This window comes from Pollicipes pollicipes, unplaced genomic scaffold (assembly GCF_011947565.3).
Source record: "Pollicipes pollicipes isolate AB1234 unplaced genomic scaffold, Ppol_2.1 Scaffold_5724;HRSCAF=6776_pilon_pilon_pilon, whole genome shotgun sequence".
NCBI lineage: Eukaryota > Metazoa > Arthropoda > Thecostraca > Pollicipedomorpha > Pollicipedidae > Pollicipes > Pollicipes pollicipes.
This window is the reverse complement of record NW_023596746.1, coordinates 31,373,980-31,401,818: the sequence shown is the minus strand read 5'-3', so window position 1 is coordinate 31,401,818 and position 27,839 is coordinate 31,373,980. Positions and strand designations below refer to the sequence as shown.

Below are 27,839 nucleotides of genomic sequence, written 5' to 3'. Positions count from 1 at the left end.
ACCGACACATGTCAACCCCGCAGGTCGGTGGCGCAGGCAACCGACACGTGTCAACCCAACAGGTCGGTGGCGCAGGCAACCGACACATGTCAACCCCACAGGTCGGCGGCGCAGGCAACCGACACGTGTCAACCCCACAGGTCGGTGGCGCAGGCAACCGACACATGTCAACCCCACAGGTCGGCGGCGCAGGCAACCGACACAAGTCAACCCCACAGGTCGGTGGCGCGGGCAACCGACACAGGTCAACCCCACAGGTCGGTGGCGCAGGCAACCGACACATGTCGACCCCACAGGTCGGCGGCGCAGGCAACCGACACATGTCAACCCCACAGGTCGGTGGCGCAGGCAACCGATACAGGTCAACTCCACAGGTCGGTGGCGCAGGCAACCGACACATGTCAACCCCACAGGTCGGTGGCGCAGGCAACCGACACGTGTCAACCCTACAGGTCGGTGGCGCAGGCTGACAACAGTGCAGGTCACCAGCGCGACAGAGCGATGCTGGCCGTCAGTCCTACAGACCACCGGCACGTGTTACGACGGCCACGCTACCAAAAACACATCGCGGGTTATTGGCACCAGTCAGCCTACTGGTAGCTGGAAAGGCCCAAACAAGCCGTCTTTTATGCTGACTCGGGCCCGCGAGTGACCCGGCTCCGAGCCGTACACCGCTAGAACGTCTGGCACGGAACCCACGGCCCTACTCAGGGGTCCTCCCCCCCCCCCCCCCGCCCCCCGCACAGTCGGTGTGATGACGAGCTGCGCGCTGGGATAGTCAGGACTGTCCGGTCCGTTAAGCTTGCCACCACACATGGCCTGGTCACACGAGGCCAGGGGGCAGGGGGACGACACCCCCAGCTGAGCACGGGGGGGGGGGGGGGGCTGCAGCGGCCGCACGACCGCAGACGAGCCAGCGAGCGGACGGCGTCAGCGTGCCGCGGTCTCCGGTCTCCCCCTGCGATGCTTACCGGGCCGGCACGATCTCGACGTCTCGTGCCAGCTCCTGCTCGATCTCGGAGATGATGCCGGAGAGCACGGCCAGGCCGCCGCTGGCGCACAGGGTCGTCTGGTCGGCCGCGAATCTGGCGGCGTGCAGCGCCGAGTCAGGGCATGGCCACGGTCGCGACGGGGGTCAGCGGTCGGACCCGGAGCGGACCAGCCAGAGGGCGCGCGCCGCACGCTGGACAGACGGCCTCCCAGGCGCCTCCCATCAAGGACGGAGCCAGTTGCCGAGCAGCGGTGTACCGATTAGCGGGGTTGAGAAATAGCAGTACACATTCGAGCTGCGCTGATGCGGCAAATCGTTCACGGCGTGCCTACGCGCCGGCACGCCGTGATGAGACCGTTCAAGCCAAGAACACCACGGTCGCAAAGCAGCCAACGGCGGCAGGACGCCGTGCTGGGCGACCAGCCCGGGCAGCGATCCGAGGAGGACCTGGACGGCGTGCCTCGGCGCGAGTCATCAGCGCCGACGTACCCCCTTCTCGAGGACACGCGTCATCTCTCCCAGGGTGCGGTCCAGAGCGGAGACGGCCGCGTTCGGCCACGGGCCGCGGCCCTGGCCGGACACGGTCTTGTTCAGCTCCTTCACGCACTTGGTCAGCTTGGCACGGTGCGGCGAGTCCACCGGCGGCTGGCGCACCTGCGACGACTTGGCGAACTCCTCCTGTCTGTGGGATCAGCAGGAGACGGGACTCGCGGACGCCCGCCACGACTCGGCGAATCGCTGAAGGATGCAGGAGGGTACCCTCGATCCTTTATCCAACGATGCATATCTCTAGCGCACAGGACAAGAATGGTATATCACACCATGGAAAATCTTGAGGAGCTTTGATAACTCATAGAACACACGCATGGGACATGCCATTGAGAACCCACGTACTGAGCAACATGTGTACCTGAACATTTGTAAGACACATAAGTACTTTCATTTCGCTTGGCCTGCTAAAATACTTTTCTCTCGCACGACCCACGCCAGAGCACCGATTGCTGTCTGCTCGTTCTTTCAAGACGATCAGTCAGTACCATTCAAAGTGTTAAAAAGTGACGACTCAACGAGACGACCATTACGACTTCAAACCAACAGTAAACAACCAAGCGACTACCAGCCTCCCGCCCACGCCGCCTCAAGCGTCCTGCAAGTGAGGACGACCACACACGTCAGCCGCTACCCAACCTCGCCTTCCGGTCACCACCCAAGCACTGCGCACATCCGAGACCGGACGGAAGCCGGAGCCGACGCCTCGTCTCGCTCCGCGGGCGGCCCGCGCCGTCCCGCCGTCCCGCCGACTCCGCCCCCGCCGCCGGGCTCACCTGGCCACCATGCGCGCCTTGATCTTCTTGCAGCGCTTGCGCAGCGTCTTGTGGCGCTCCTTGTCGAAGGTCATGTTCATGATGTGCTGGGGCGCGGCGTCGGTGATGTGGCGCAGGTTGTACGTGAGCAGCTCCTCGCCCGCCAGGTCGGCGCCGGCCGCGGCGCGCACCGACTCTTGGTGCTGGCGGCCGCGCAGGTGCGACAGCAGATACACCTCCGAGCCGATCTGCGGCCAGAGGCGGCGGCCGATACGTCACAGGCATGCAGTGGGCCGTTTGAGGAGAAACTGCACAAGTTTGGCTTGCAGGTCCTTACCTCGCTCTCCCAAGCCAGACTGAATTATGACGTTCCACAATGATTTCCAGCGATGCAAACCCAGATGGAAGTAAAAACTGAACGTTGCTTACTTAATTTTTCAGACATCTTCACTGCATGTGGTAGCTTTTGGGACCTGGTATTATCTTTATGTGGTAGACCTGGTATTATCTTTATGTGGTAGACCTGGTATAATCTTTATGTGGTAGACCTGGAACCATCTTTACGTGGTAGTCCTGGTACTATCTTTATGTGGTAGACCTGGTACTACCTTGACTTGAAAGGTGCTGCTAAACGCGGCTTCAACGCGCAAACAACAGCAAAACAACGGGCATCGATAAGATACGCGCAACGCAAAAAAGGATCGACACACAGTATCCGTTCAACAAAACGATAACACGAGACACGCGTCCCACAATGCACGAGTAACGAGGATCGCAGGACATCCCGCGCGGCACCAGTCTCTGCCGACGCACCAGCACGTTACAGAGCGTGCACATCTTCTTGGTGTCGTAGGGCGCCAGCTGGGCGCCCGTGTCGTCACTGCCGGCGGCGGCGCTGCGCACGCTCAGCTCCAGCGCCTTCTGGCGAATCTGCACCATGTTCTCCTCGTGGCGGCGCGCCGACTCCTCTTGCTTCTGCTGGATGCGCTTCTGCAGCTCCTCGGCGGTCGCCTGCTGGGCCGCGTGCAGCGCCGAGATCCGCTCGTCCCGGTCCCTGTCACAGGGAGGGACAGCGGTCAGAGGTGCTCGTCCCGGTCCCTGTCACAGGGAGGGACAGCGGTCAGAGGTGCTCGTCCCGGTCCCCTGGTCGCAGGGAGGGAACAGCGGTCAGCAGGTGCTCGTTCCCGGTCCATTCAACAGGGAGGGACAGGCGTCAGAGGTTGGCTCGTACCGGTCCTGTCACAGGGAGGGACAGCGTGTCAGAGGTGCTCGGCCCAGGTCCCATGGTCAGCAGGGAGGGACAGTGGGGTCAGAGGTGGTCTTGTCCCGGTCCCATGTCAGCAGGGAGGGACAGCGGTCAGAAGGTGCTCGTCCCGTCCCTGTCACAGGGGAGGGAACAGTGCGGCATCAGAAGGTGCTTCGTTCCCGGTCCCTGTCACAGGGAAGGGAACAGCGGGTCAGAGGTGCTCGTCCCGGTCCTGTCACCATGGAGGGAACAGTGGTCAGAGGGTGCTCGCTTCCCGGTCCCTGTACAGGGAGGGGAACAGCGGTCAGAGGTGGCTCCTTGTCCCAGGTCCATGTCACGAGGGAGGGACAGCGGTCAGAGGTTGCTCGTTCCCGGGCCATGTCACAGGGAGGTGACAGCGGTCAGAGGTTGCTCCGTCCGGTCCCTGTCACAGGGAGGGACAGCGGTCAGAGGGTGGCTCGTCCCGGTCCCCTGTCGCAGGAGGGGAACAGCGGTCAGAGGTGCTCGTCCCGGTCCCTGTCACAGGGAGGGACAGCGGTCAGAGGTGCTCGTCCCGGTCCATGTCACAGGGAGGGACAGCGGTCAGAGGTGCTCGTCCCGGTCCCTGTCACAGGGAGGGACAGCGGTCAGAGGTGCTCGTCCCGGTCCCTGTCACAGGGAGGGACAGCGGTCAGAGGTGCTCGTCCCGGTCCCTGTCACAGAGGGACAGCGGTCGAGGTGTTCGTCCCGTCCATGCCAAGGTGTCCCGGTCCCTGCCACAGGGGGGACAGCGGTCAGAGGTGCTCGTCCCGGTCCATGTCACAGGGAGGGACAGTGGTCAGAGGTGCTCGTCCCGGTCCCTGTACAGGGAGGGACAGCGGTCAGAGGTGCTCGTCCCGGTCCATGTCACAGGGAGGGACAGCGGTCAGAGGTGCTCGTCCCGGTCCATGTCACAGGGAGGGACAGCGGTCAGAGGTGCTCGTCCCGGTCCATGTCACGGGGAGGGACAGCGGTCAGAGGTGCTCGTCCCGGTCCCTGTCACAGGGAGGGACAGCGGTCAGAGGTGCTCGTCCCGGTCCATGTCACAGGGAGGGACAGCGGTCAGAGGTGCTCGTCCCGGTCCCTGTACAGGGAGGGACAGCGGTCAGAGGTGCTTGTCCCGGTCCATGTCATAGGGAGGGACAGCGGTCAGAGGTGCTCGTCCCGGTCCATGTCACAGGGAGGGACAGCGGTCAGAGGTGCTCGTCCCGGTCCCTGTACAGGGAGGGACAGCGGTCAGAGGTGCTTGTCCCGGTCCATGTCATAGGGAGGGACAGCGGTCAGAGGTGCTCGTCCCGGTCCATGTCACAGGAGGGGACAACGGTCAGAGGTGCTCGTCCCGGTCCATGTCACGGGGAGGGACAGCGGTCAGAGGTGCTCGTCCCGGTCCCTGTCACAGGGAGGGACAGCGGTCAGAGGTGCTCGTCCCGGTCCATGTCACAGGAAGGGACTGCGGTCAGAGGTGCTTGTCCCGGTCCCTGTCACAGAAAGGGACAGCAGTCAGAGGTGTTCGTCCCGATCCCTGCCACTGTTTGTCCCGGTCCCTGTCACATGGAGGGGCAGCAGTCAGAGGTGCTCGTCCCGGTCCCTGTCACAGAAAGGGACAGCAGTCAGAGGTGCTCCTCCCGGTCCCTGCCACTGCTTGTCCCGGTCCCTGTCACAGGCAGGGACAGCGGTCAGAGGTGCTCGTCCCGGTCCATGTCATGGGGAGGGACAGCGGTCAGAGGTGCTCGTCCCGGTCCCTGCCACAGGGAGGGACAACGGTAGGGGTGCTTGTCCCGGTCCATGTCACAGGGGGGGATAGCGGTCAGAGGTGCTCGTCCCGGTCCCTGTCACAGGGAGGGACAGCAGTCAGAGTTGCTCGTCCCGGTCCCTGCCACAGGGAGGGGCAGCGGTCAGAGGTGTCCGTCCCGGTCCCTGTCACAGGGAGGGACAGCAGTCAGAGGTGCTCATCACGTTCACTGGCAAGGAGTGTCCGACTTCGGGGGGTGGGGGCCAGAGCCGAGCAATGCTCCCACTATCAGATCATGCCATCGGAGAACCATGGCGGAACAAGGCTTGGCCACCGCCCGGGGAGCGGGGGCGGACAGGAGGGGGGGGGGGGGGGGAGGGCAAGGCAGGGAATCGTGCGTCAGCGCCAAATGACGCCATCCAAAAGGAATCCGCCAGCCGAGGCTGTAAGACGCCTTGCAGACACACAGTGTGGGGCAGGCATGCACGGGGACATCAAAATCGGCTCAGTGTCAGCGACTTCACCTCCGATAGCACTGGTGATTCTGGTCATCCATGACCCATCCTCTCTGGGGAGACGCCGACCCCTACTTCAACACATGCACCTTTATAGATTATCAGAATATGAGCAAAAACTGCATCACATAGCTATCACAGGCACCGTTATTTCCACGCACCACATGCTGTGCGACACATCTGTTCCAGTGGTGCAGCAAGACATCAAGGTCCGGGTGCAACAGGACGGGCCTGTGAGGTTATTCACAGCCACCACCGCCCGCCAGCGTCACGTAAGCGAGCGTAACGCTGCACCCGGTGCCGACACTCACCGCTGCTTCTCGCGCGCCATCTCCTGGCGCTCCTTCTCCTTGTCCTGCTGCTCGCGGTGGATGCGCTCCAGGCGCTCCTGGCGCTTCTGCTTAAGCTCTTCCAGCTTGACGCGCCGCTCCTGCTCCAGGGCGCGTCGCTTCTCCTCCACGGCCGCCTCCTTGGCGGCCTTCTCCTCCACGCGGCGCTGCCGCTCCTCCTGGATGCCGGCCAGGCGCGCCTCCTGCGTCTGCGGCGGCCGGCGGCGCCAGGTCAGCCGAGGTCAGGGCGGCAGGGGCGAGGTCAGACGAGGTCAGGTTAAGACACGCGAAGTCGACACGGGGTTGTCGACACCGCGGGCGTCAGTGCACGTCACGCGGCCACATACTTTTCTAGCCTTGATGGGGAAATAGGCCAGAAATGGTTCAGCATAGTCATCTCACTTAGGGTTTCAGCTCAGACGACAGCGACCCAAACGAACGCAGGATTGCGCAGAAGGTTGGCCAGGCGTCAGTAAATTACCCTCAAGACGAGCCATCAGGCAGCATACCGCTCACAATGCGGCACCAATGGGAAACAGTGGCAATATGAAACTCGCGCATAACCAGCAGTAGACACATACGTCTGCTTTGACAATAGCGTGGCAGCACCTACGCCGGCTACTGAAACATGGCTATCGATCGCTTAATCAAGCAACATCTACAGCAACGCCAACCGGCCTGAACACAAATCAGTCCACGGCGCAGCATCCCACGCGTGCAAGACGATCACAGCCGACGTCCCCAATACGACCACACCCACCAGGTGGCGTCACTGCCCACCTGGATCTGCGAGAGGAACGCCGACGCCCCCAATACGACCACACCTACCAGGTGGCGTCACTGCCCACCTGGATCTGCGAGAGGAACGCCGACGCCCCCAATACGACCACACCTACCAGGTGGCGTCACTGCCCACCTGGATCTGCGAGAGGAACGCCGACGCCCCCAATACGACCACACCCGCCACGTGGCGTCACTGCCCACCTGGATCTGCGAGAGGAACGCCGACGCCCCCAATACGACCACGCCTGCCACGTGGCGTCACTGCCCACCTGGATCTGCGAGAGGAACGCCGACGCCCCCAATACGACCACACCCGCCACGTGGCGTCACTGCCCACCTGGATCTGCGAGAGGAACGCCGACGCCCGCGAAACGACCACACCCACCAGGTGACGTCACTGCTCACCTGGATCTGCGAGAGGAACTCGTGCCGCTTGTTCTTGGCCTCCATCTCGTTGATGAAGGCGATCTCCTTGGCCTTCTCCTCTTCGTCGTGCGCGCGCCGCACGATACCCTGCAAGTGCTTCTTGCGCTTCTCCTCAGCGCGCGACATCTTGCGCTCCAGCATCAGGCGGCGCCGCTCCAGCAGCTGCTCCTTCTGCTGACGCACCTCCTCGATCTGGCGGCGGCGCGGCGAGTCAGGACGCCTGACCAGTGCGCGCGACACCACACAGCGCGGCACGACCAGGCCGGAAAAGCTCTCGGGACCTAAGCGACGCCCTTAAGCCGACTCGACAGGACACGCCACTCGCGCGGCACAGGCCGGCGCTGGACGTCCCGCCGCCTGACGCACCTTGATGCTGATCTCGCTGAGCTTCTGCGTCTTCTGCTCCATCAGCGTCTGGCGCATGTGACTGGCCTTCTTCTGGCGCTCCTGGTGCAGTCGAATCGTCTCGGAGAGCGCCTTCTTGCGGCTGGGAGATGAGAGCTTCTCGTGCATCTGGAGACCGCGCCCCGGCTTGCGGCTGGAGATGTCCTCCAGCTCCTCCAGCATGTCCATGCGGTCGCCCCACGACAGGCCTGCCGCGCACGTACACGCGCAAAGGTCATCACGCGCAGGTCTGCCGGTGCAGGGCGCGTTTCCCTCCACGGGCGTGACGTCAAATCATGCGGGATATCGCTCCCGTCTCAGCCCCGGCGGAAGGCTACGTGAAGCCACCCGATCATCCCACCCGCAGCAAAGCGTTCCCTCCCCTCCCCCTCCCCCGTGATGGGAGCGGGACGCTGATCGCCGCCCCAACATGCGTGGCGAACGCTAACCAACAGCCCTGGTGCTCGAGTCAGCTAGACGCCTCATTAGGCAGTGGCGTCCACCCAGCCGCGTCCACCCCCCCCCCCCCCCTCCCCGGCGAGACGTCGCCTTACCCTCCAGCTCGGGCGCGTACTGGTCCTCGATGAGGCTGCGCGGCGTGGGTGCCGTGCGGCCCGACTCCTCGTCACCGTCGCCCTCACACTCGGTGTCGATCGAGGTCGAGTCGCCGTCCGTCTCCGTGTCCACCTGCCGGGGCCGCAGCACACGGTGTCAGCCGCTGCTGTGTCGCCGTCGTCGGGGCTTTACGGCGCACTCAGCTGCTAAGGCCATGCGCCGTCGCCTGACTTTCACCATGGCAAGAACGGGACAATCGAGGCCCGCACTTCTGGTGCGCAGACGTACAAAATAAGCGCTACTAGTACTGTTACCCTGCTGCGCGACTGGGCAGGCCCTGGACTGGAATTATGTCCCGAACGGCTGCGCCGCCGGCCTTCGGTTTCAAGTCTGTGCTAGGCGGGACTTGTGGCTTTCGATGGCCACCATCATGGATGTATGGTTCATGACGTGCTGGGGCGCGGCGTCGGTGATGTGGCGCACGTTGTACGTGAGCAGCTCCTCGCCCGCCAGGTCGGCGCCGGCCGCGGCGCGCACCGACTCCTGGTGCTGGCGGCCGCGCAGGTGCGGCAGTAGGTACACCTCCATACACCCATGCCCATGAACGATGGCCACCACACGTATCGTGTCGGGTCCCAGGGATTTAATTTGTTCCTGGTTGATCAGCTTAATCGCTGACACCGCTCGCGATCAGATACTGTCTTACAAGGCTGCTGCGTGAGATTTTTGTAACAAATCTAATGTGTGTCGATGTTGAGGGGGATACCATCTCCCTACACGACGCCAGCTGTTCCCAGTTTCAGGTTTGACGTCATTACCCCAGCCGCCATCTGAACGTCAGGTACTGACGAGGCCAAGGGTTAGAGCCTTCTCTTCCTCTACCTCTCAAGCAGTAAAATCTGATGCAAGAGGACACCAGCCCTCGACCTCATCTTATCGGCCACGGGGATGGTCCACGGATGTCATGGCGCCAACGACTATGTGCAACGTGCCATAAATCTGCACGATTTATTGTCCATATCGCATCAGTCTGTGTGCAAAAGCCCGTCCTTCGTAGACATCAGTAGCCCTTACCACAATACAAAGCTTAGACTTTGCATGCCATAAACAGACACGGTTTTTCCACTGAGGAGTAACAGTGAGGACACCGCCACAAGCGTTTGCTTGTTGAGGTTCACACAGCCATCTGCCGTCGCCGCGGACCGCCGGCACGGTGGACCCACCTCGATGACGCACTTCTCCGTCTCGGCCAGCTGCTGCTCCAGCTGGCGCTCCTCCACGATGGCCGACTGCAGCGCCTTCTCGGCCATCACCATCTCCTCGTCCACGCTGTCCTCGTCCAGCTCGGGCGAGGTCAGGTCACGCGGGGTCACCGGCGACGCCAGATCACGGCCGGCCCCGTCCGCCGCCGCAGAGGCGGAGGCGGGCGTGGCCGAGGTCGCGGCCGGCGGCGGCACCGCCAGCACCGGCGGCGACTGGGAGGCCGAGGTGGGCGGCGAGGAGGTGGGAGGCGAGGGGGAGCGAAGGCAGGGGACGGAAGAATGTATGGCCGGGTCCGCAGGCGGCGCCGCAGGCGCAACGGACGGCGCCAGAGTCCCGGCAACCTCACGCTTGGCCGCTCTGAAAGAACAAGAACACGTGACACTGCCACGCGAAGATATTGCTCCCGAGACGCTCCGAATGTCACATAAACTGTCACGCCAGGCATCATGGGACCTCCACGAATCCACCACACGAGGCAGTGCGATGTACCTGCCTGCTCGCCGACCGGCACCACTCACCCGCTGGTCGCGTCGCTCCGGCCGATCTCCAGCCGCACCGGCTTTGCCTCACGCCGCGCCTCGCCCTGGCCCTCCTCCCGCGGTGGCGGCGGCGGTGGCGGCGGCGGTGGCGGCGGCGGTGGCGGTGGCGGTGGCGGACCGCCGGCCGCCGCCTCCGCCAGTCGGCCGGCCGGCTGGCTGGGCACGCGCTCGCAGGAGCGGCGCAGAGACTCGGTGGGCTGCGGCCGGGCCGGCGGCGGCGCCGGGCGGCGCGCGCCGCCGCGGCGGGGCGCCGCTCGGCCAGCCCGCTCGCTGGCGCGCCGCTCGGGCCGCTCCTCGTCCGTCTCGTCGCCGGCGGCGATGCTGGAGAGCGACGGCAGCGAGACGGCCGACGTCGGCTGCTGGAAGCGGGCGCGCGCGCTGTACGGGCGCACGCACGCCGCCTCGGCCGAGCCCTTCCGCTGCCGGACGCCGAGCGGCCAGGGTCAGAGGTCCGCTCGCCACAGTGCGGGCGCGTACACAACAGCTCCTACAGTCGTAATGACGGTGGTGCGGACACAAGTCGTATCACGCTACCCGCTAAAACCAAAACACAACTGGAATAGTTGTGTACAGTCGCACGCACACGGCCCGCACAAGTCGTCTGACATATGGTGGGAGACCACGGAAATGAAGCCAGTACCTGCAGTGGTGCCCTCCTGGCAGTTTGGTTGAGGGGCGACAGCCGGGACCTGGACCTGCTCTTTACGGTTTCCCAACCGCCGCCGTCATCTGAAAAAGCAACGTTTGCGAACTCGGAAACACGACCTGTTGATTCCACCAATCGGAAATGCACGACGGCCGCTAAAACCATCGACATGCTCTGCCCCAAGGCTTCGTCCCGGCTTGATTCAGTAACAACGCGGCACGACCGCAGCCTCCCAGCAGCATACCTCACGGCGACAGTATGCTCCCCCATCCCGCACACTGACCTTCGACCGGGGCTGCAGCCGGATCGGAGCCGGGTCCGGCCCCGACGCCGGCGCCGGGGCCGGGACCAGCGGGCACGCCCGCCGCCGCCGCCGCCGCTGACGGAGCGGTAATGCCCCGCACCCGGTCCGCCCAGCTGTGTCCCGACGACGAAGTGGTGGAGCTGAGCGACGAGTTGGAGTGCGACTTGACGCAGCTGGAGTAGAGCTGGGCCGGCGCCGGCGGCCGGTCCGTGCAGATGGTGACCGAGCGCTGGATGCCGGTCCGGGACTGGGGCACCGGCGCGCGGCCGTCACAGCCAGGCACAGCCCAAATCGTAACGAGGTGATGCCAGAGTACGACGCCGAGTCCCACGAGGTTCGTACTCAATGTGATGGTTCGCGTAAGGATGGCGTCCACAAACGACAGTGCGATCAACTTCACAGAGCAGGTGGATAATGGTGGAAGCAATGCGGCAAAGAACAGGCTAGCGTTCAATCACCGCGTGGTCACATGAGTCCGTCCCGGACCACTGTCCCTTCCGGACCATCAGACCGCCTGAGCTGAGCTGACCGTCTGTTGAGCAGCGGCGGCCACGCACACTAGCGCCGCCGGCCACCAGGCGGCGCTACTGACCGTGGGCGGGCCGGCGGGGGCCGCCCGGCCGGCAGCCGCTCTCCCCGCCGTGCCGTGGCTCCTGACGGGCGGCGGGCCCCTCTGGCCGGCGCGCGGTCGCTGCTCGGTCCCCGCCCGCCGGGCGCCGACGGCAGGCCGCACGCTGCCGCCGCCGCGAGCCGTCGCCGGCTGCCGGAGACGCGGGGAACGAGGTCAGGCGGCTGAGGAGGGCAGGAGGCCACCGCCAGCGTCGACACTTGGCGGCGTAGCTTGCGACAAATAACCCAGGGGCGAGTGACGTTACCAACCTCTACGAGAGCAAAGGGCCACGGACAACATTTCAGCCTCAAACAGTGCAGTACAACTGACGATTGTTTAACCCCAACATCATCGGTCTGGCATGAGCGCTTGGGCCGGGTCCGACCTAAAACGCAACAGGACCGACACGGCCCTATGCGTTAGTTCAGCACGACTCCCGCATGCTCACGTTCTTCGCTGCACCAAACATGATCAGCCCGGCCAGCGGTCACGGAGCCGGCTGGCCGCCCTCACCTGCAGCGCTCGCGCGGCAGGCCTCAGCTCTGGCCTGACCCCGCGGCCGACCGCCGGCGCCGCCGCCGCTCGGCCCGGCGCGGCACGACCGGCAGCGCCACGCGGCGACACGGCCGCCTGCGGACGCGCCGCCGCCGGGCCGGCCGCGCGCGTCGGCCGCGGCCGCGGCGCCGACGCTGGCCGGCCGCGCGCCGCCCGCTGTCCCGCCTCCGCCTCAGTCTTCTCCGCCGGCGCCGCCCGCTGTCCCCGCCTCCGCCTCGGCCTTCGCCGCCGGCTCGGCGTTCGGCGCCGCCCGACCCGGCGCCTCGGCGGGCCCGGCCGGCCGCGGCGGCCCGGCGTCGGCGCCGGCATCGGCGCAGGTGTCGACGCCTGCGTCGGCGCCGGCGGCGGCCGTGGCATCGATGGCTGAGCGCAGCGCGTGCTCCAGGTAGCGGCCGACGGCGCCGTCCGGGTCGCCGGCCGCCTGCAGATCGGTGCACGTGGCCGCGTCCGCCGTGCTCCGGTCCTCGAACGCCAGCTGACGGCGGCTCTGGTCGCCTATCAGCTTCTTCTCGACCAGAGCCAGAGGAAGCTGCGGCAGCGGTACAGACCGATCAGCGGCTGATGAGGCGACTGGACGGGTTGAGGCGGTGACAGACAGGCGAAGGGCTCACACGGGCGGGTGAGCGCCCGATGGGGACAGAACACAGCAAGATCCACTGCCATGCTAACAGGGCAGAGTCGGCGGCGTGGCGGCAGACTCAGGCGACACGTGACGTCCGGTGACGACACACCACACAAAGCCAGATGCCAACGGGCCACCACGGCATACCGAGCATAATGCGCTTAGTTGACGGTTGTACTAAGCAACAATACGATCATTTACATCGAATATCATGCTTCACAGACCACCATTTACAAGAAGAATTACAAGTGCGGTGGTACTAGCACGCGCCAATAACGGAAACCCCGCAGCAGCGCTCCCCGCAGCCAGATCCGCACCTTTCCTGGAGAGGTCTTCCGTATTTCCCACGCAACCGACGCCGGTCTTTGGGGCTTCGGCGTGTGGTCATACTCCCATTTGATCTTCATCCACTCGATCAAGTTACGGAAGTCCTGCGTGCACCTCTCTAGGATCATGATGGTTTCCTGAGAACCGAAACCGTAAGCCTGTGAGCCAACGGAGCATTCGCTGACAACAGCAGCACCCGTTCATGCAATCGAAGCCCATGACTTAAAGTGTCTAAACACTTGCATCCAATAGTCCCAACCAGCTAACAACACGAACGTAACATCCTGCCACAGCTATCCTGCCGTCTCTCTCCCCCCCCCCCCCCCCCGCCGCACCTTGCACTCGAGCACACTGTCGTCTGTCTCGCACGTCTGGTAGATCTCATCGACGGCGCGGCGCAGGTTCTCGAACAGGAAGCTCCAGTAGCGCGCGTGGAGGCCCTTGGCGGCGCCGCGGCCGGCCGACACGGAGCGCGCGCGGCCCCGCTTGCGCGCGTGCGCCAGGCCGGCGGCGGGCCGCGCTGGGGGCCGCTCATCCTGGCGCGGGGCGCGGCCGGGCCGCGGCGACGCGCCGCCCGCCGACGCGGCCGGCTGGCGGCGCGGCGAGCGTAGCACTGAGGGCGGCAGGGACCACTGGTCACGGCTGGGAGGGGATACATGCCCGCTCCGGCAGACGCGGCCGGTGCACCAACAGGATTCCCAACCAGAGTATTGGCAGAGCCGAGGTCAGGTGCCGACGCTGGACGACCATCAACATTACACTCGTACCGCAACCAGCGCCCTGAAATCTTAAATAATTATTCATTGAAATTGATTTACGTTTACGCGCCAAAAATCTTCCGACCAATAGCCAACGCAGGAAGACAACTCAGCATACTACAAACGGGCAGCACTGCGGCCTTTCGCACCAGACGATGGGTTCTTGTTGTCCACGAGCACGTTGAAGACGAGCAGGTTCCTGGCGGCGCGGCCCTCCACCTGGACCAGCGATCGCACATTCTCGGCCGTGCTGGCCTCGGTCGGGCCGGGCGCGGGCGACCCGGTGGCGGTAGGCTCAGACGGAGCCTCGGTCGCCGGGGTGATCACGGTCGACGCCATGCTGGCGGAGGCGCCTGCGGGAGGGACGACGCGTCGTCAGCGAGGAGGCGGCGTGGTAGCCTGATCAGCTGACGCTCACAGCCATCGCGTGGTGTGGTGAGGACAGCCAGTTAGGGCGAGGAGTGGTGTCGGGTAGCTGTATGCTGGTGGTGCACGGGAATGACTCAGGGCGAGGGGTGGTGTAGGATGGCCGTATGCTGCTGGTGCACGGGCATGACTCAGGGCGAGGGGTGGTGTCGGATGGCAGTATGCTGCTGGTGCACGGGAATGACTCAGGGCGAGGGATGGTGTAGGATGGCGTATGCTGCTGGTGCACGGGCATGACTGAGGCGAGGGGTGGTGTGGATGGCAGTATGCTGCTGGTGCACGGCATGACAGGGCGAGTGGGGTGGTGTCGGATGGCAGTATGCTGCTGGTGCACGGACATGACTCAGGGCGAGGGATGGTGTCGGATGGCCGTATGCTGCTGGTGCATGGGCATGACTCAGGGCGAGGGATGGTGTCGGATGGCAGTATGCCGCTGGTGCACGGGCATGACTCAGGGCGAGGGGTGGTGTCGGATGGCCGTATGCTGGTGCACGGGCATGACTCAGGCGAGGGTGGTGTCGGATGGCCGTATGCTGCTGGTGCACGGGCATGACTCAGGGCGAGGGTGGTGTAGGATGGCCGTATGCTGCTGGTGCACGGGCATGACTCAGGGTGAGGGGTGGTGTCAGACTACTGTATGCTGCTGGTGCATGGGCATGACTCTGTGTCTCCAGAGGACACTCTATGCCACCAAGTTGCACAGGATGTGACAGGGCGTAACTGGGATGGCCGCTCCTCCCAAACGCTGTGGGGTTGGAGAGCGGGCATACAAACTGGATCTGGCCATATTCTCAGGGAGAGCCTGTTCAGCATTTTATTTCTTGCAAGTAGGTGAACTAAAGAGGTTATTTTGCACAAAATTTGTAGCACAGAAAAGGCTCCCAAATTTGTGCATGGTACTGTGCAGACATTGCACCTGTTTAACATGCCAAAGCCAATGTCAAATGGCCTTCATGTGGGCTTCCCACTTGCTCCTCAGAAGAGCTTGATGTGGAAAACACAAATTTTTGGTATAAAAATGTCTTAAAAGTTTGGTGTAAGTGTCTGAAAGGAAAAAGTATATTTGAAAGCTGTTAAAAGCATATCTACACCATCTTCTGCAAGCCACTCACAAAATACCAGTCACTGCTCTGTGTGGGGGTGAGTTATCTTGATACTGTAACCAACTCCTGGCAGGCCAAGGGAGAACATACATGGCATATCCAGATAAGTGAGAAGAGGTGCACATTTTCAAAACACCTGAGGATAGTTACTAACCTGTAGTTTGAAGAACAGGACTAGCCCCTCTTATTGTGCATCTCTATTCTCTGGTCTTTGCTTACTACCCATTGGTTCAGTGAGCATAAATATATCAAATCTGCGTCATTAAATCATTGAACCTAAATCTGGTGCAAACAAGGAGATACCCTGCAGACTGATAGGTATGCATCATGCACTCTGGTCATTGCATTGTGGGTATGAATTTTCTTCCCTCAGAATATTGGATTATATCAATCCTTAAGAATAGCCAATATGCTTCTTCTCTTTATAGAAAAATTCTAAATTGCCGGAAAATGCACGTTGAAACAAGAGCAGTCATACAACTTCTTCAAGGAGAGAATCGCCAGGGCTACTGAGGTTTGCTCCATCCAGAAAAGGGCTAATCCTAAGAAGAACTTGTACTTGAACCCAACGGCCATGCAGCTAAAGAAGGCTAAGGAAAGACTATGGCGTACGCACACGCGGACCCAGGATGTTCTAGACCATGCCAGGCTTAAGCGGTGTCGCAATGACCATCGGAAGTTGACCAGAAACCTTCGGAAAGAGTATGAGATGAAATTAGTAGCGGACCTCAAAAGAAGCCCCAAGGCCTTTTGGAAGTATGCAAACTCAAGACTAAGCATAAGATGCAGGGTAGAACACCGTCTTGACCATGATAGAGTGTTGACCAGCAGTAACGAAAGGAAGACCAATGTCCTCTGTAAATTCTTCGCGTGTTTTCACGGACGAAGGTACTAGTGCCATGCCTGTGTTGCCGCGCAACTTTACTGGACCTTTTCTGGATGACGTGGACATCTTTAACCAGGCAGTGGCAAAGAAATTGGCTGCTCTGAAGACCTCGAGCGCCCTGGGCCGGACGATGTCCACCCAAGGCTTCTTCGTAAGTCTGTAGATGTCCTGGCAGCACCCCTCAGCATGCTTTTCCGAAAATCTGTGACATCCGGAAGGCTCCCCAAGGAGTGGAAGCTTGGCGAGGTAGTCCCGATTTTTAAGAAAGGTAACCGGCAATCTCCAGCGAGCTACCGTCCAGTGAGCCTCACTGCCATTCCCTCCAAGATACTCGAAACTTTCGACCATGATGCCTTACTTCATCACTTCTCGGAGTCTGGACTTCTACATGCAGCCCAGCATGGGTTTCTCCCTAAGCGGTCCTGTATCACCCAGCTATTGGAGGTCATGGAAGATTGGAGCGCTGCAGTAGAGGATGGAGGGCCAGTGGACGTGGCGTACCTGGACTTCAGCAAAGCATTTGATTCCGTGCCTCATAACCGTCTGCTCTCCAAGCTGCATGCTTATGGTGTTAGAGGTAATTTGCTACGCTGGATCAGGGCTTTTCTTACCAACCGGATGCGGAGAGTGCGGGCCCAGGGCTAGAGGTCGGACTGGACCGACGTCGTCAGCGGCATCCCGCAAGGATCAGTGCTTGGACCAACGCTGTTCATAATTTTCGTGAACGATCTGCCAGAACAAGCGTGACGCGTGGTCAAGATGTTCACGGATGACACCAAGGTCTGCTGTCGTGTCCCGAGGCCCCTGACTACCTCATCTCTGCAGGTTGATCTCGATGCCCTGGCTAAGTGGTCAAAGGAGTGGCCGCTTCACTTTAGTGCAGCAAAGTGCACAATAATGTGCATCGGGAACTGCAAGCCGAGGCTGACCTACTTCTTGGAGGGCGCCGAAATCGTGACCGAGTCCACTGAGAAGGACCTCGGGATCTTCGTGGTTTACCGGCTCAAGTTTCACGTGCAGACAGCGGAAGCGACCTCCGAGGCCAACCAGATGCTGGCGGTCGTTGGACGGTTTTTAGCCAACATCGATGCTCGCACGTTGCCATCGCTCTATAATATATTAGTACGTCCGTACTTATGAGTATGACAGCGTCATCTGGGGCCCGTTCGGCAAACTGGACTAGAAGCGACTGGAGCGGATTCAGCGACGAGCTACCCGGCTTGTGTATGAAGTGAGGCGCCAGCCATGCCCTGAGAGGCTCAGACTGTTTCAGTTGCCCTCGCTGTACTGCCATCGTTGCAGAGGAGACATGGTAACAGTGTACCAGCAGTTTCACGGAGGTATGTTGCTGTCGGAAGAGGAGCTCCTGACAAGACACAACTCAGAGGTCACAAGAGGACACTAATGGAAGCTCAGAAGACCTCGAGCTAAGACTCTCATCCGTCATAACTCGTTCAGCATGTGGGCTGTCAATGATTGGAATGCTCTTCCATACCTGATACTGTCATCAACCTCAGCTGACCAGTTGAGTCTAAGCTTGATATGCACTAAGCTGACATCATGTATGACATCTCACACTAAATCTATCCACAATTTGAGACTGTTAGATCACCAGACTGGGGGCCTGACAAGACCAGGACCTGCAGGCCTTGTGGCCTTTTATAATTCCTGATCACCATAAGGTAAGGCAAGGTTAGGTCATGCAATGATACTGCATCTCACATATGGCCAGAAAATATTGATTGTTATGATGGAAGTTCTCCACTATATCAAAAAGTACCATGGTGGGAGCCAGGATTTGTCATATGGGAGGAGTCTATCAAAATTTGCTATGGAGATATGCATTTTTAGGATAGTCTCATCCCTATTCACAGTATCTTTGTATTATGAACAGGACAGGTTTTATTATGGGCATAGGTTTTGATAGCATTTATTTATCTTATTTGGGATAGGGTTTGTTTAAGACATAGTCTCAGTTGCATTCCCAGTGCCTATGTGTTATCAGACAACTACATATGCCCCAAATACTAAGAGATAAAGCATCTAGTATATCAGTGCACTACCAACATTGATTTGCACTGGTATCAACAATTACATCAGCAGCATATTGTACACACCTTCTCAACTATCCCTCATGACTGGTGTTCCAGAAATGCAGCAATAAAATGCACTTAATCCTGATGAAATAGGGGACAACTAACATATTATCAGCCCCCATTGGCTACCAGGCTGCAAACAAATCTACTAGATATATACATAGCATCAGCACACTAAAACTTGTGCTGCCATGCCCCAATCTCAGGCCAGGGACTCAGGCCAGGCCAAGTTGTGCTGAATTCTCAGATAATTTTTTAAATGAAAATGGTTTGGACAATGTGATTGCCTGCAATAGCCTTCACATAATAATTTACCGAATATTGGGTCTCTATGCACTGGCATTAGTGGTGACCAGGCACCAACCTGAAAGCATTCAAGTACGTGATAGACATGCTCTGGGATCTTTGCTACAATGTTGCATCAATGCCAGACATTTTGTCAGCATAACATGCTTTTTTTGGCAGTGGAGCTTCACTGTGCCGCTGAAAACATAGTCCCTTTAACACATATATGTTACAAATTCCTCATCCCAGAGCTACCTTTACAACACATTTTGGAAAATTTTAACAAAATACATTCGAACAGCAGACACTTGCGTTCACCACACCTTAAGCCCGCAACTGAGACGTGAGGAAATCTACCCCGTCTTTAGAATACACCCACCTACGTCCTACGCTGGCAACCTTTTCGGACAGAAGAGCATGTCCGAAGGCCTTTCTGTATAGTCTAGCGGAATCCGACAACCCGCAAATTCCCACGCAGCGCCACACCCACGCACGAACTCCTCTGTAATTCCCGCAGAATGCAGCACCCAAGACGTCCTAAACTAACATTTCCTGGCAGCTTCACTCAGTGATTGACTTTGGTGCGTTTTTATTGTCAACTACAACTAGCAGTATTTAGCAGCGTTCTGCGAAAAAATATTTGAAACATTTTGAGGGCGTAGTAAAATTAACATTTTACATGGTCTTGCTTTCAGTAACGGTGGTTAATTGCCATAATCTGTTAATACATCTTTCATAAAATAAATATAGCCATCGGGCATGAGGTATAACAAAATTTATACGCATTGCTTGATGCCAAATAGCATTGTGGTTCTGCTTCGCATATCAAGGATTTTGGGATATGGAAGCTCCCTTTCTTACCAAATAGGTAACGAACAGCCAGTAGTAGGCTTATCCTTGGGTTCAACCTTGATACGCCACGGGATTGTCTGGTGTGGTTGTTGTGTTGCGATTGGTGGTGTCGGATGAGGTGGGTGTCGATGTGTGTAACTAATCCCGAGCCTGGAAAATCGTATTGTTGAGGTATTCCTCATAGGTGATGTGCTTCTCCTAAACGTTTTATGTGAGTTTGGAAGCCTATGAACTATGCGGTGTGCTGTATCCCCAGACTTAACACAATACTCGTGGCTCAGAACTTGTCCGTCGCAGCAGCGACATCACAACAAAAAATTCAGCGATGGGCATAATTAATTCGAGGGCCCAGGATTTTATGCATGCTTGCCATCAATGGTGGCGCATAAGGAGCAAATGTTTCTAAAATGAAGGACAGTAATTTGCAGTAAATATTTTTAAGACATGTTTGCTGCAAAATAAGTTGAAACCCAGTGCAAGGTGGCCTGGCCTGAGTTTGGTGTATGTATACACAAAGTTCAGTGTGCAGATGTTGCAGAGGTGTCCAGTGCAGTGGATGAATTTGTAGTTTGGAGCAGTTAGATCAGCTTCCAAGTGATGTGCATTGCTATCAGTAGGATTGCCTTGTTTGACACCTATATGCATTTAAAAAGTAAGAACATCCTGCTCTAATTTATATGGCCTTGCATATGTTGGTTAGACATTACTCCTTACATTATAGTAATTGTACTTGTTATAGGCTTGTCATGGGCATGCTCAGAGGCAGTATGTGTATTTGGTGCAACACAGAGTGTTCATGGTACCTTCTTACCATATGACATTGCTCACTCCATAATATTACAACCAGTGTGAAGTCATCAGAGTCATAATGTTCCAATACTGTGTGATTTGTTGGGCAAGAAAGAATGCTAGATTGAATCATGATTTTTCATTTATCCTAAAACTGGTAGAAATACAATTAGTTTTTAGAAAGGTCCTAGCATAATGTGTGTGCATTTGTACAAACTTATGACTAATTGCATGCATCAGCATCTAAATTTTGAAGGTTGTAGTCTGCTACCATATTTTTGTCTACCATGCTAATTGGTATGATGAACATGCACTGGTCATTAGTCTTAGCTTTTTCATGGCTTGAACTGAGCTACTGTATTCTTCCTTGGTGTCTATGTAAGTTTAAAACAAATTAGCAAAAATAGTGAAGGCATACAACTTTTCAAATTTAGGCAGAAAATGTGGGTGAATATGGGTGTGGTTGGATTATTGCTGGATTAGGCATTTCACATCTGAACTACACTATCAGGTTGTGTGAGTGCATTCTTCTGGTTCATGTGCTTTTAATGCCTTGATCATTTTTGACATCACAAAACAGCTTTTCCATAGTAAACTGCTGTTCTTTCTGTCTGGTCACAGTTATATTCTAAATGCTCATTTTTATAAGCCTATAATCCTATTCCTACTCATGTACCCACTTCTATCTTATCCCTATAACTCCTTTCAACCAGTGACCAGGACAGTTGGTGTACCTTACTGCCTTAAGCATCATCATCATCCCTTGTAACCCTACTGACTACTCTATTCCTGCTAACACTAACAGGACAGGAACATACATGATATTGCTGAGTAAAAGTTAGCAAGAGCAATTAATTTTAGTCAGCTTAGTCAGTTAGTTAGTAGTTAGTAGTCAGTTTAGTCAAAAATAAAGTAGTCAGTCAAAAAATTAGTCAGCAAGACTATTGCTGCTGAAAAGAAGAAAGCAGAGTGACTGTAGTACTGCAATTTCCTAAATAGCTGGTGGGATTTCAAAATGGTGGCTAATATGAAAACATGAGATGTGATACCACAAGGAACCCTGCTTTCCAAGTCAATTTATTGATCACACCATTGCTGATGTGCTGTTTCAGGTTATCTACTGTTGAATGAGGGACTGAACAAATGATTGATAGATCACAGTCACCTGCAATGAGCTGAAGCACACTGTGGAAGACAGCAAGAATTAGCATATACACTCAGCAAGAATTGGCATACAAACTCAGCCAGCAGTAATGGGATCCCAGGAATATGATGACAAGTTTTATTATGTGTACAGTTGTGACTTAGATGCAAACTTACAAGTCAAGATGTGAGTTATCAGTTGACCCTGACCCTTGACCTGTGATGACATTGAAATGCATGACCATGTAGCAATCTGTACACATGATTGTTATCAGTGTACTATAAGAGTTCAACTACCTTACCTTTGACAATGTTCAGAACTTCCCCTAATGCTACCCTGACCTTGAATGCCCCCAACATTATGCATGATGTACATGTTAGCACCTCACACATTTCAGGCCTTTTTATTAATGACCTTTTGTTCCCATGAGCAGTGTAATAGGATCATTAGGAGCAAGTATGCTCTCAGTCATGAACTTCCAAGATGCTGAAAGGCATTGGTTAAATATTGTCAGGTGTATTTGCCAATACTTAATGTTTCAAGCTGTGCTTTGGCCAAAAGTGAACAAGGTGAAGCAAAAATTCCAAAAAAGAGACACATGAATCCAGAACACCCAGAACTGTGCAAGCACTGCCACTGCAAATAATGTTCCAAGCTCCCACATCTCAGCACCTGATCACTGTCTTGAGGAAGGGCCGCACGAAACACTGCAGGCTGTGCCGGAGAGTTGCAGTAACACTTACTGTGTATTAGGTCAGAAAATTACTTACCACAAACATTGTACATCCCCCCCCCCAAAAAAAATCCCAGGCATTCAGGTTCTCACGTCCTTGCTTCCGATACAGTACCGCTAAAGGTTACCTGAAGCCACGCGGCTAATCCGATATGTTTCGATAACCCGCACCGAGTATCAGGGCATAAAATGTTAACAGGGGCATTCCCTTAGCAATGTTGCTCGAACCAGAACTATCTGCGATAGCATGTTTTTTGTTCATCCTCAGGCAAAGATCACTAAATGTGTGGTCATTCTCAGATTTTGTCAAAATATACATTTCTATTTTATTTTACTAACACTATACATCTGTAATCCTCGTCCGTAGCTTAACGCGCATACGTCATCTTGGAACTCGGATTGGAAAACATGCTGATAAGATGAACACCAGTGCCCGCTGGCAGATATCTTGCTATCTTTATGCTCGGACCCGGTCATCGCAATGTTTCTGTTTAGCCGCCCGTGTCTCGGGCAGCTCAGAACGGAACCGTGTATAAGGTGTCTGGACATATTAATCTGAAACCCGGCATGTTCGTGAGGCTTGTACAATGCCCGTCGTGTTGGATGTTAGTGGTGAGTAACATTCTAAACTAATGGTCCTTGTGGGTCGTCATACACTTTTCGTTTAGCCGCCTGTGTTGGGTGCAGCCCTTGGTGTATAACCATACGCCGTGCGACAGCTCCCGTAAATAAGCTATTCTTTTATTTTACGGTGTTCTCGAAATCATTGACGGTGCAAAGAAGTGTAGCTCCCTAAGATAACTGTTACGGTGGTGTCATACTCGGATCGCTCGTCGTGCCTTCAAATGCATAAACCTGGTTAGCCATGTGTAGCCAATGCGCTGTGGCGGAGTACTGTGTTCAACGCTGGCAGCCTTTTTGACAGCGCTGCGTCTTAACTCTCCCCACCTGCTGCGCCAGCCGCCTGCAGCGGCTAGTTCCTGTCGCCGCTCGTGCTGACCTTCCCTTCACACATGCACTGGCCCCGCGTGACCCGTGACACCTGCGTGACCCTTGCGCCGCCGGCAGCGGGACGCTGGAGGGCGAGCGGCGACGGCCCGACTTCGAGGACCTGCTGCTCGACCCGATGCTGGAGTTCTCCGGCAGGTGGCAGCAGCAGTGCTCCGACATGTACGTCGAGGTGCAGGTGCGCGGCGCTGACGGCGAGCTCGCGCTGCCCGTCACCACCTCTTACAAGGCCTTCACCACCCGATGGAAGTGAGTGGACGGGGAAGGCTGCTTGGTCGTCGTCTCTGGGCCGTGAGCATTTGCTGCTTGATGAACTGTTAGGTTTTCTGTTGGTTTTTAAATGAAGGGCTCGATGAGGTCTGTGTCAGCGACAACAAGGCCGTGGGACCCATCATGCTTAAACATCACTGCCAGGGCAAGGTATGCAAATATGGGGGAGAATGCTGAAAAGTGTGCAGAGTTACACAATGCGTCTCTGGAATTCGAGACATACCATGCTTGTGTAATGCTGTTGTCACCTGCTGGGCATGACCCATCGACGGTAAATCGTATTGCCCCTCCGTCTGTGAAGACGACCAGCTGAAGCGAGACGCAGCACTTCACGGGTCTGTTAACGCGTGGTGCGCACTGGAACTGTGTGTGGCGCCTGCGTGAGGATGTGGCACCGATCGGTTCACCGACCGACGCTGTGGCCCGGCTGACACGAGTGCCTTGTGCCTTCTGTGTACTCTCCCACGCGTTCTTCCATGCGACTGGGGATTACCGGTGGCCGTGCACCAGCGTCGTGACCCTGGCAGCGTGCATCGATCGCGGACACTGGCCGTGGGACATGGCGGGGACTGGTCGTGACGCCGCACTGGTCGTGTACCGGCGTGACGCAGGCCGTGCATCGGCGTGACACTGACCGTGGATCGGCGTGACGTTGACCATGCATCGGCGTGACACGGGCCGTGACACTGATTGACACTGACCATGCATTGACGGACACTGGCCTTTCGTGCTGCCCAGCTGGAAACGAGTGGCTGGACGCATGCCCGTGCGCTACTTGCGACCTGCCCGAGGACGCCTCACTGCGCTTCACCGTGTTCGAGCCCAGCCGGCCGCAGTCGGCCGCCGTCGTCGGCTCCACCAGCATCCCGATCTTCACCGCCGAGGGCTGCTTCAACCAGGTCAGCCGCCGGCGCTAGCCCCAGAGTGTAGCCCGAGACCACAACTGTTGTTGTCGCGACTGCCGTCGCCATGACGACGACGGGATCTGCTGAGGGCCGTTGTCAGCTTTGTTGTCAGAGGTGCCACTTTTGGGCTGTTTTAACCCTCACATTGCGGGCCTGCGGGCTAAAAAGTGTCACCTTTAGTGGACGAGTGACCTCAGTACAAAGGTACTTCTGTGATTAGCACAGCAGGCGGCAAAGGCCAGTTACCGAGAAGCGCATTTATTGAAATATGAACCAGTCCGTCACTTAAGACTATCTACTACTTCTTTCCCAAAGCCAAAGTGCGCTTCGAAAAGAGCCACTGTGCCAAGCGCCAAGGGGAGAGGTGAAAGCCATAGTATAACGTTTCGTTGGTTTCGCGGGATAATAGCCTCATTTTTGCATATTTTCTAAGTAGAGTATTTCAAGCTTTTGTAGGATTTATTGCAGAAACATGTTGACAAATATGTGTAATTCAATCAAACAAACGCAAACGCCGGAGAAAATAAGGCATCTGAAAGGTATTACTTTCATGGTGGTAAGCAAGGAGTTCAGTGAGATTTTTCCTGCAAGAGCGGCTACTCGAAATCGAAATTCTGAGTCACTTGGAAGACTTTCTAGGGATTACCTGGGATTAACTGGGATTACCAATCAAATCTAACTCGTCTGATCTAATAATAAGTGAAATGCACATAAAGGCTACACGCTCCCTTTAATGGTCATGGTTGACCTCCTCATTGTTTGAGGGACATTGTAGAGTTCCTCCGATGACGAGTGCTCTTTATTGAGTCTGCGCTCAAGATTCGAGATGGTGTCGCGTGCTCCGTCATTTCCATGTAAAGAGGTAATTAGGGAGGCACCTGGAAGAATCCCTTGCGTCCGCATCAACTAGTAGGCGGAGCTGAATAGTGCTGAGCCCGGCGTCTTTGACGGCACGACCTCATTACCGACCTGCGCCCGCCTGTAGTCACCGCAGGTCATGGCTGACCCGAGATCTTCTCACGTCCGTGACCGCCTTCTGACCTGACCTGTACCCCGACTGCCGCAGGGGCTGCACGACCTGAAGCTGGCGCCGGTGGAGTCTGAGGGTGGCGGCGGCGAGGGGGCCGCCCTCGCTGACCCCGCCCCCTCCCCCGCCCCCGCCGCTGGTACCGTCGGCTCGCCTAAGAAGGACGCCACCGATCAGATGGAGAGGCTGAGCAAGGTGAGTGACTGTCGGAGACGCCGCACTAGTTAAGGTCGGACTTGGGATGGGTTCGGCAATGGCGTGTAGCCGGCCTGGATGTCCCAGGCGTGCACGCTGTAGTGGTAAGGTGACACACATGTTTTGGCTGGGCTGTCACGTGGATCAGGTGAACGACGTCAGTGTAGAGGGTGCTTTTGGTTTGTGGCTTTTTTGTCACTATATAATGCCATCACGGTTCTCCAAATTGTAAAGGAGACGTGAGGAACTAGTCGATCAGCCAGTGAAAGACGAACATTGAAGTCAACTTTCAACTTGAAGTCGTCTTTAAGTATAAAGACGAACATTGAAGTCAAGGCTTATTTTATGGATCAGGGTGTAATCCGTGTGGGAAACAAGGTTTCATGCTGGATTCTTTCCATTGGTAATTTTTTATGTTTCTTTGTGCTTAGATTTTTCGCTCTTTTTTGTGTGACCCACCACTTGATGCTCGTTGGACGTTTTCAATGAATATCTAGCATGGATGTCGTAACTTTCGCTTGTTTGCAACATGAACTTTTTTACTTGCCACGTGTCATACCGTGAAAAATTTGGCCCTTCAGGCCAGGACGAACACTGCTCTCAAGCCAACCGATTATGCGGTTACAGCTGCTATAAAAGCACCAGTGTATTTGCGTACACTGCTGTGGAATCAGATCTCAGATGACGCGATTACGAGTGCGTCTAGAAGCACGGACAGGCCCTCGAACGGAAAAGCTGCGCCTTCGGTCACTTCTTTGATGTCATCTTTACTTGATCTAGCGGTGCCGGAGCTTTTATTCTATGACATGACTTACTTTAAGCAATCCTTGATTCGGTGCCATGAATTTCGGGTAACTGTCGGCATGTGTCGCCAAGTTAAGTATAAAGAAACAGACGAACGTTAAGGGTAACCAGAAGGAGTTTAATTAATCTGGCCATGTTAAGAAAATTATGCGAGTTATCTCACTAACGTCGATCAAAACTATGCTCAAAGACCTTTTGTGCGCGGTCTGGCCTACTCTTTAAATAATGTATTTCTTTACGTCGGGTACGGTTTCCGCAAAAGTGCTGCTTCAACACTATCCGCCAATTCCACCCTGCTATCTGGAATGCTGCCTTGCTGTGCTCCGCAGTACATAATAGTGCATCCATGCCTAAGTTTGTCCAGCGGCCTCATGATGCCATTATTACCTCCCGCATTGTCAGGGAACGACGACGCACATATTGCATGGTATCGGCATCGGCATGTGCTCGCATGATTTGGAACTACGATCTGATCAGTGCTGGTGGGTCCCATTGTTTATGTGTCCCACCCTTCCCCGGCCGGTCGCTGTGCACCGTCTGTCCCACCATGCGTGGGGCGGACAGATCAAACCGGCCCGGCCCCGGATGCAGGACTCCGGAACGGTCCGGACGCATGACTCGGGATGCAGGGCTCCGGGCCGGTCCTGGCGCAGGACTCCGGACCGGTCCGGACGCAGGACTCCGGACCGGTCCTGACGCACGACTCCGGACCGGTCCGGGCGCAGGACTCCGGAGCGGTCCGGACGCAGGGCTCCGGACTGGTCCCGGCGCAGGTCTCCGGACCGGTCCTGGCGCAGGACTCCGGGCCGGTCCGGGCGCAAGGCTCCGGACCGGCTTGCGGCACCGAACCTGTTCGCACCTCGCCTTGAACTGTGCTCCCCGGCTCCACGTGAGCACCTTCCGGCCTGTAGCGTCGGTACGCGCTCGCCTGACCGGCCCCGCTTCCGCGTTCCGCTGCGGACAGAGGCGTCCGCCGGGGTCTGGCCGGATAGGGACATGGGCGGACTCCATGGACCGTCGGTCTTGCGCCGGCCGCCGGGCTCGCACTGCTCGTCCCGCGCCTCTGTCTCGCCCTTTAGCCCAGGGGCGGCGCCGCGCCCCCCGGAGCCGGTGGCGAGGTCGCGCTGGGTGTCCTAGAGAGGGGACCCACCCTCGGGGGATGGGTGCTCGGTGCAGGGTCGCCCCTGTTGGTCAGCGGCGTGACCTTGGAGTGCCTGGAGTGTTTGGCTCCCGCGACATGTGAGCGGTCTGTCTGGCTTCTGTCACGGTCGTGTGTTCAAGCCCGGCCAGTTTCCGTAAAATGGTTCCCGTCAGGGCTGTTTTGTAGATGCTGTTTTTTGGCGGATCTGGACGGCTGTGTGGGCGCTATGCTCCTCAGAATGGAATGCCAGGAGTCTCGTGGAGCAGTC

At 57.3% G+C, this 27,839-nt stretch overlaps 2 protein-coding genes and 1 long non-coding RNA gene across 3 annotated transcripts in view; 1 reads left to right on the top strand and 2 right to left on the bottom strand.

Moving 5' to 3' along the window:
- The window catches only part of ssp3 (SCAPER domain-containing protein short spindle 3), a 28,716-nt gene extending 14,811 nt beyond the window's left edge, over positions 1 to 13,905 (bottom strand). Inside the window, 15 exon segments of the mRNA XM_037226384.1 lie at positions 972 to 1,085; positions 1,481 to 1,673; positions 2,317 to 2,543; positions 3,109 to 3,349; positions 6,118 to 6,344; positions 7,324 to 7,536; positions 7,711 to 7,937; positions 8,283 to 8,415; positions 9,507 to 9,903; positions 10,065 to 10,138; positions 11,136 to 11,282; positions 12,496 to 12,729; positions 13,140 to 13,286; positions 13,485 to 13,614; positions 13,853 to 13,905. Coding sequence (XP_037082279.1) covers positions 972 to 1,085; positions 1,481 to 1,673; positions 2,317 to 2,543; positions 3,109 to 3,349; positions 6,118 to 6,344; positions 7,324 to 7,536; positions 7,711 to 7,937; positions 8,283 to 8,415; positions 9,507 to 9,903; positions 10,065 to 10,138; positions 11,136 to 11,282; positions 12,496 to 12,729; positions 13,140 to 13,286; positions 13,485 to 13,614; positions 13,853 to 13,905 — 2,757 coding nt within the window.
- On the bottom strand, positions 10,470 to 11,275 carry LOC119103814 (uncharacterized). The gene is made up of 3 exons (XR_005094816.1): positions 11,015 to 11,275; positions 10,726 to 10,814; positions 10,470 to 10,504 (listed from the first exon to the last, which is right to left on the bottom strand). It is a non-coding gene; the product is annotated as an uncharacterized LOC119103814 (long non-coding RNA).
- A 7,677-nt stretch (positions 13,906 to 21,582) lies between the features above and the next one.
- Pi3K59F (phosphatidylinositol 3-kinase 59F) overlaps positions 21,583 to 27,839 on the top strand; it is a 31,338-nt gene continuing 25,081 nt past the window's right edge. Inside the window, exons 1-5 of the mRNA XM_037226383.1 lie at positions 21,583 to 21,674; positions 23,290 to 23,478; positions 24,111 to 24,145; positions 24,238 to 24,398; positions 25,471 to 25,626. Coding sequence (XP_037082278.1) covers positions 21,598 to 21,674; positions 23,290 to 23,478; positions 24,111 to 24,145; positions 24,238 to 24,398; positions 25,471 to 25,626 — 618 coding nt within the window. The 5' untranslated portion in view covers positions 21,583 to 21,597. The remainder of the gene's footprint in view (positions 21,675 to 23,289; positions 23,479 to 24,110; positions 24,146 to 24,237; positions 24,399 to 25,470; positions 25,627 to 27,839) is intronic.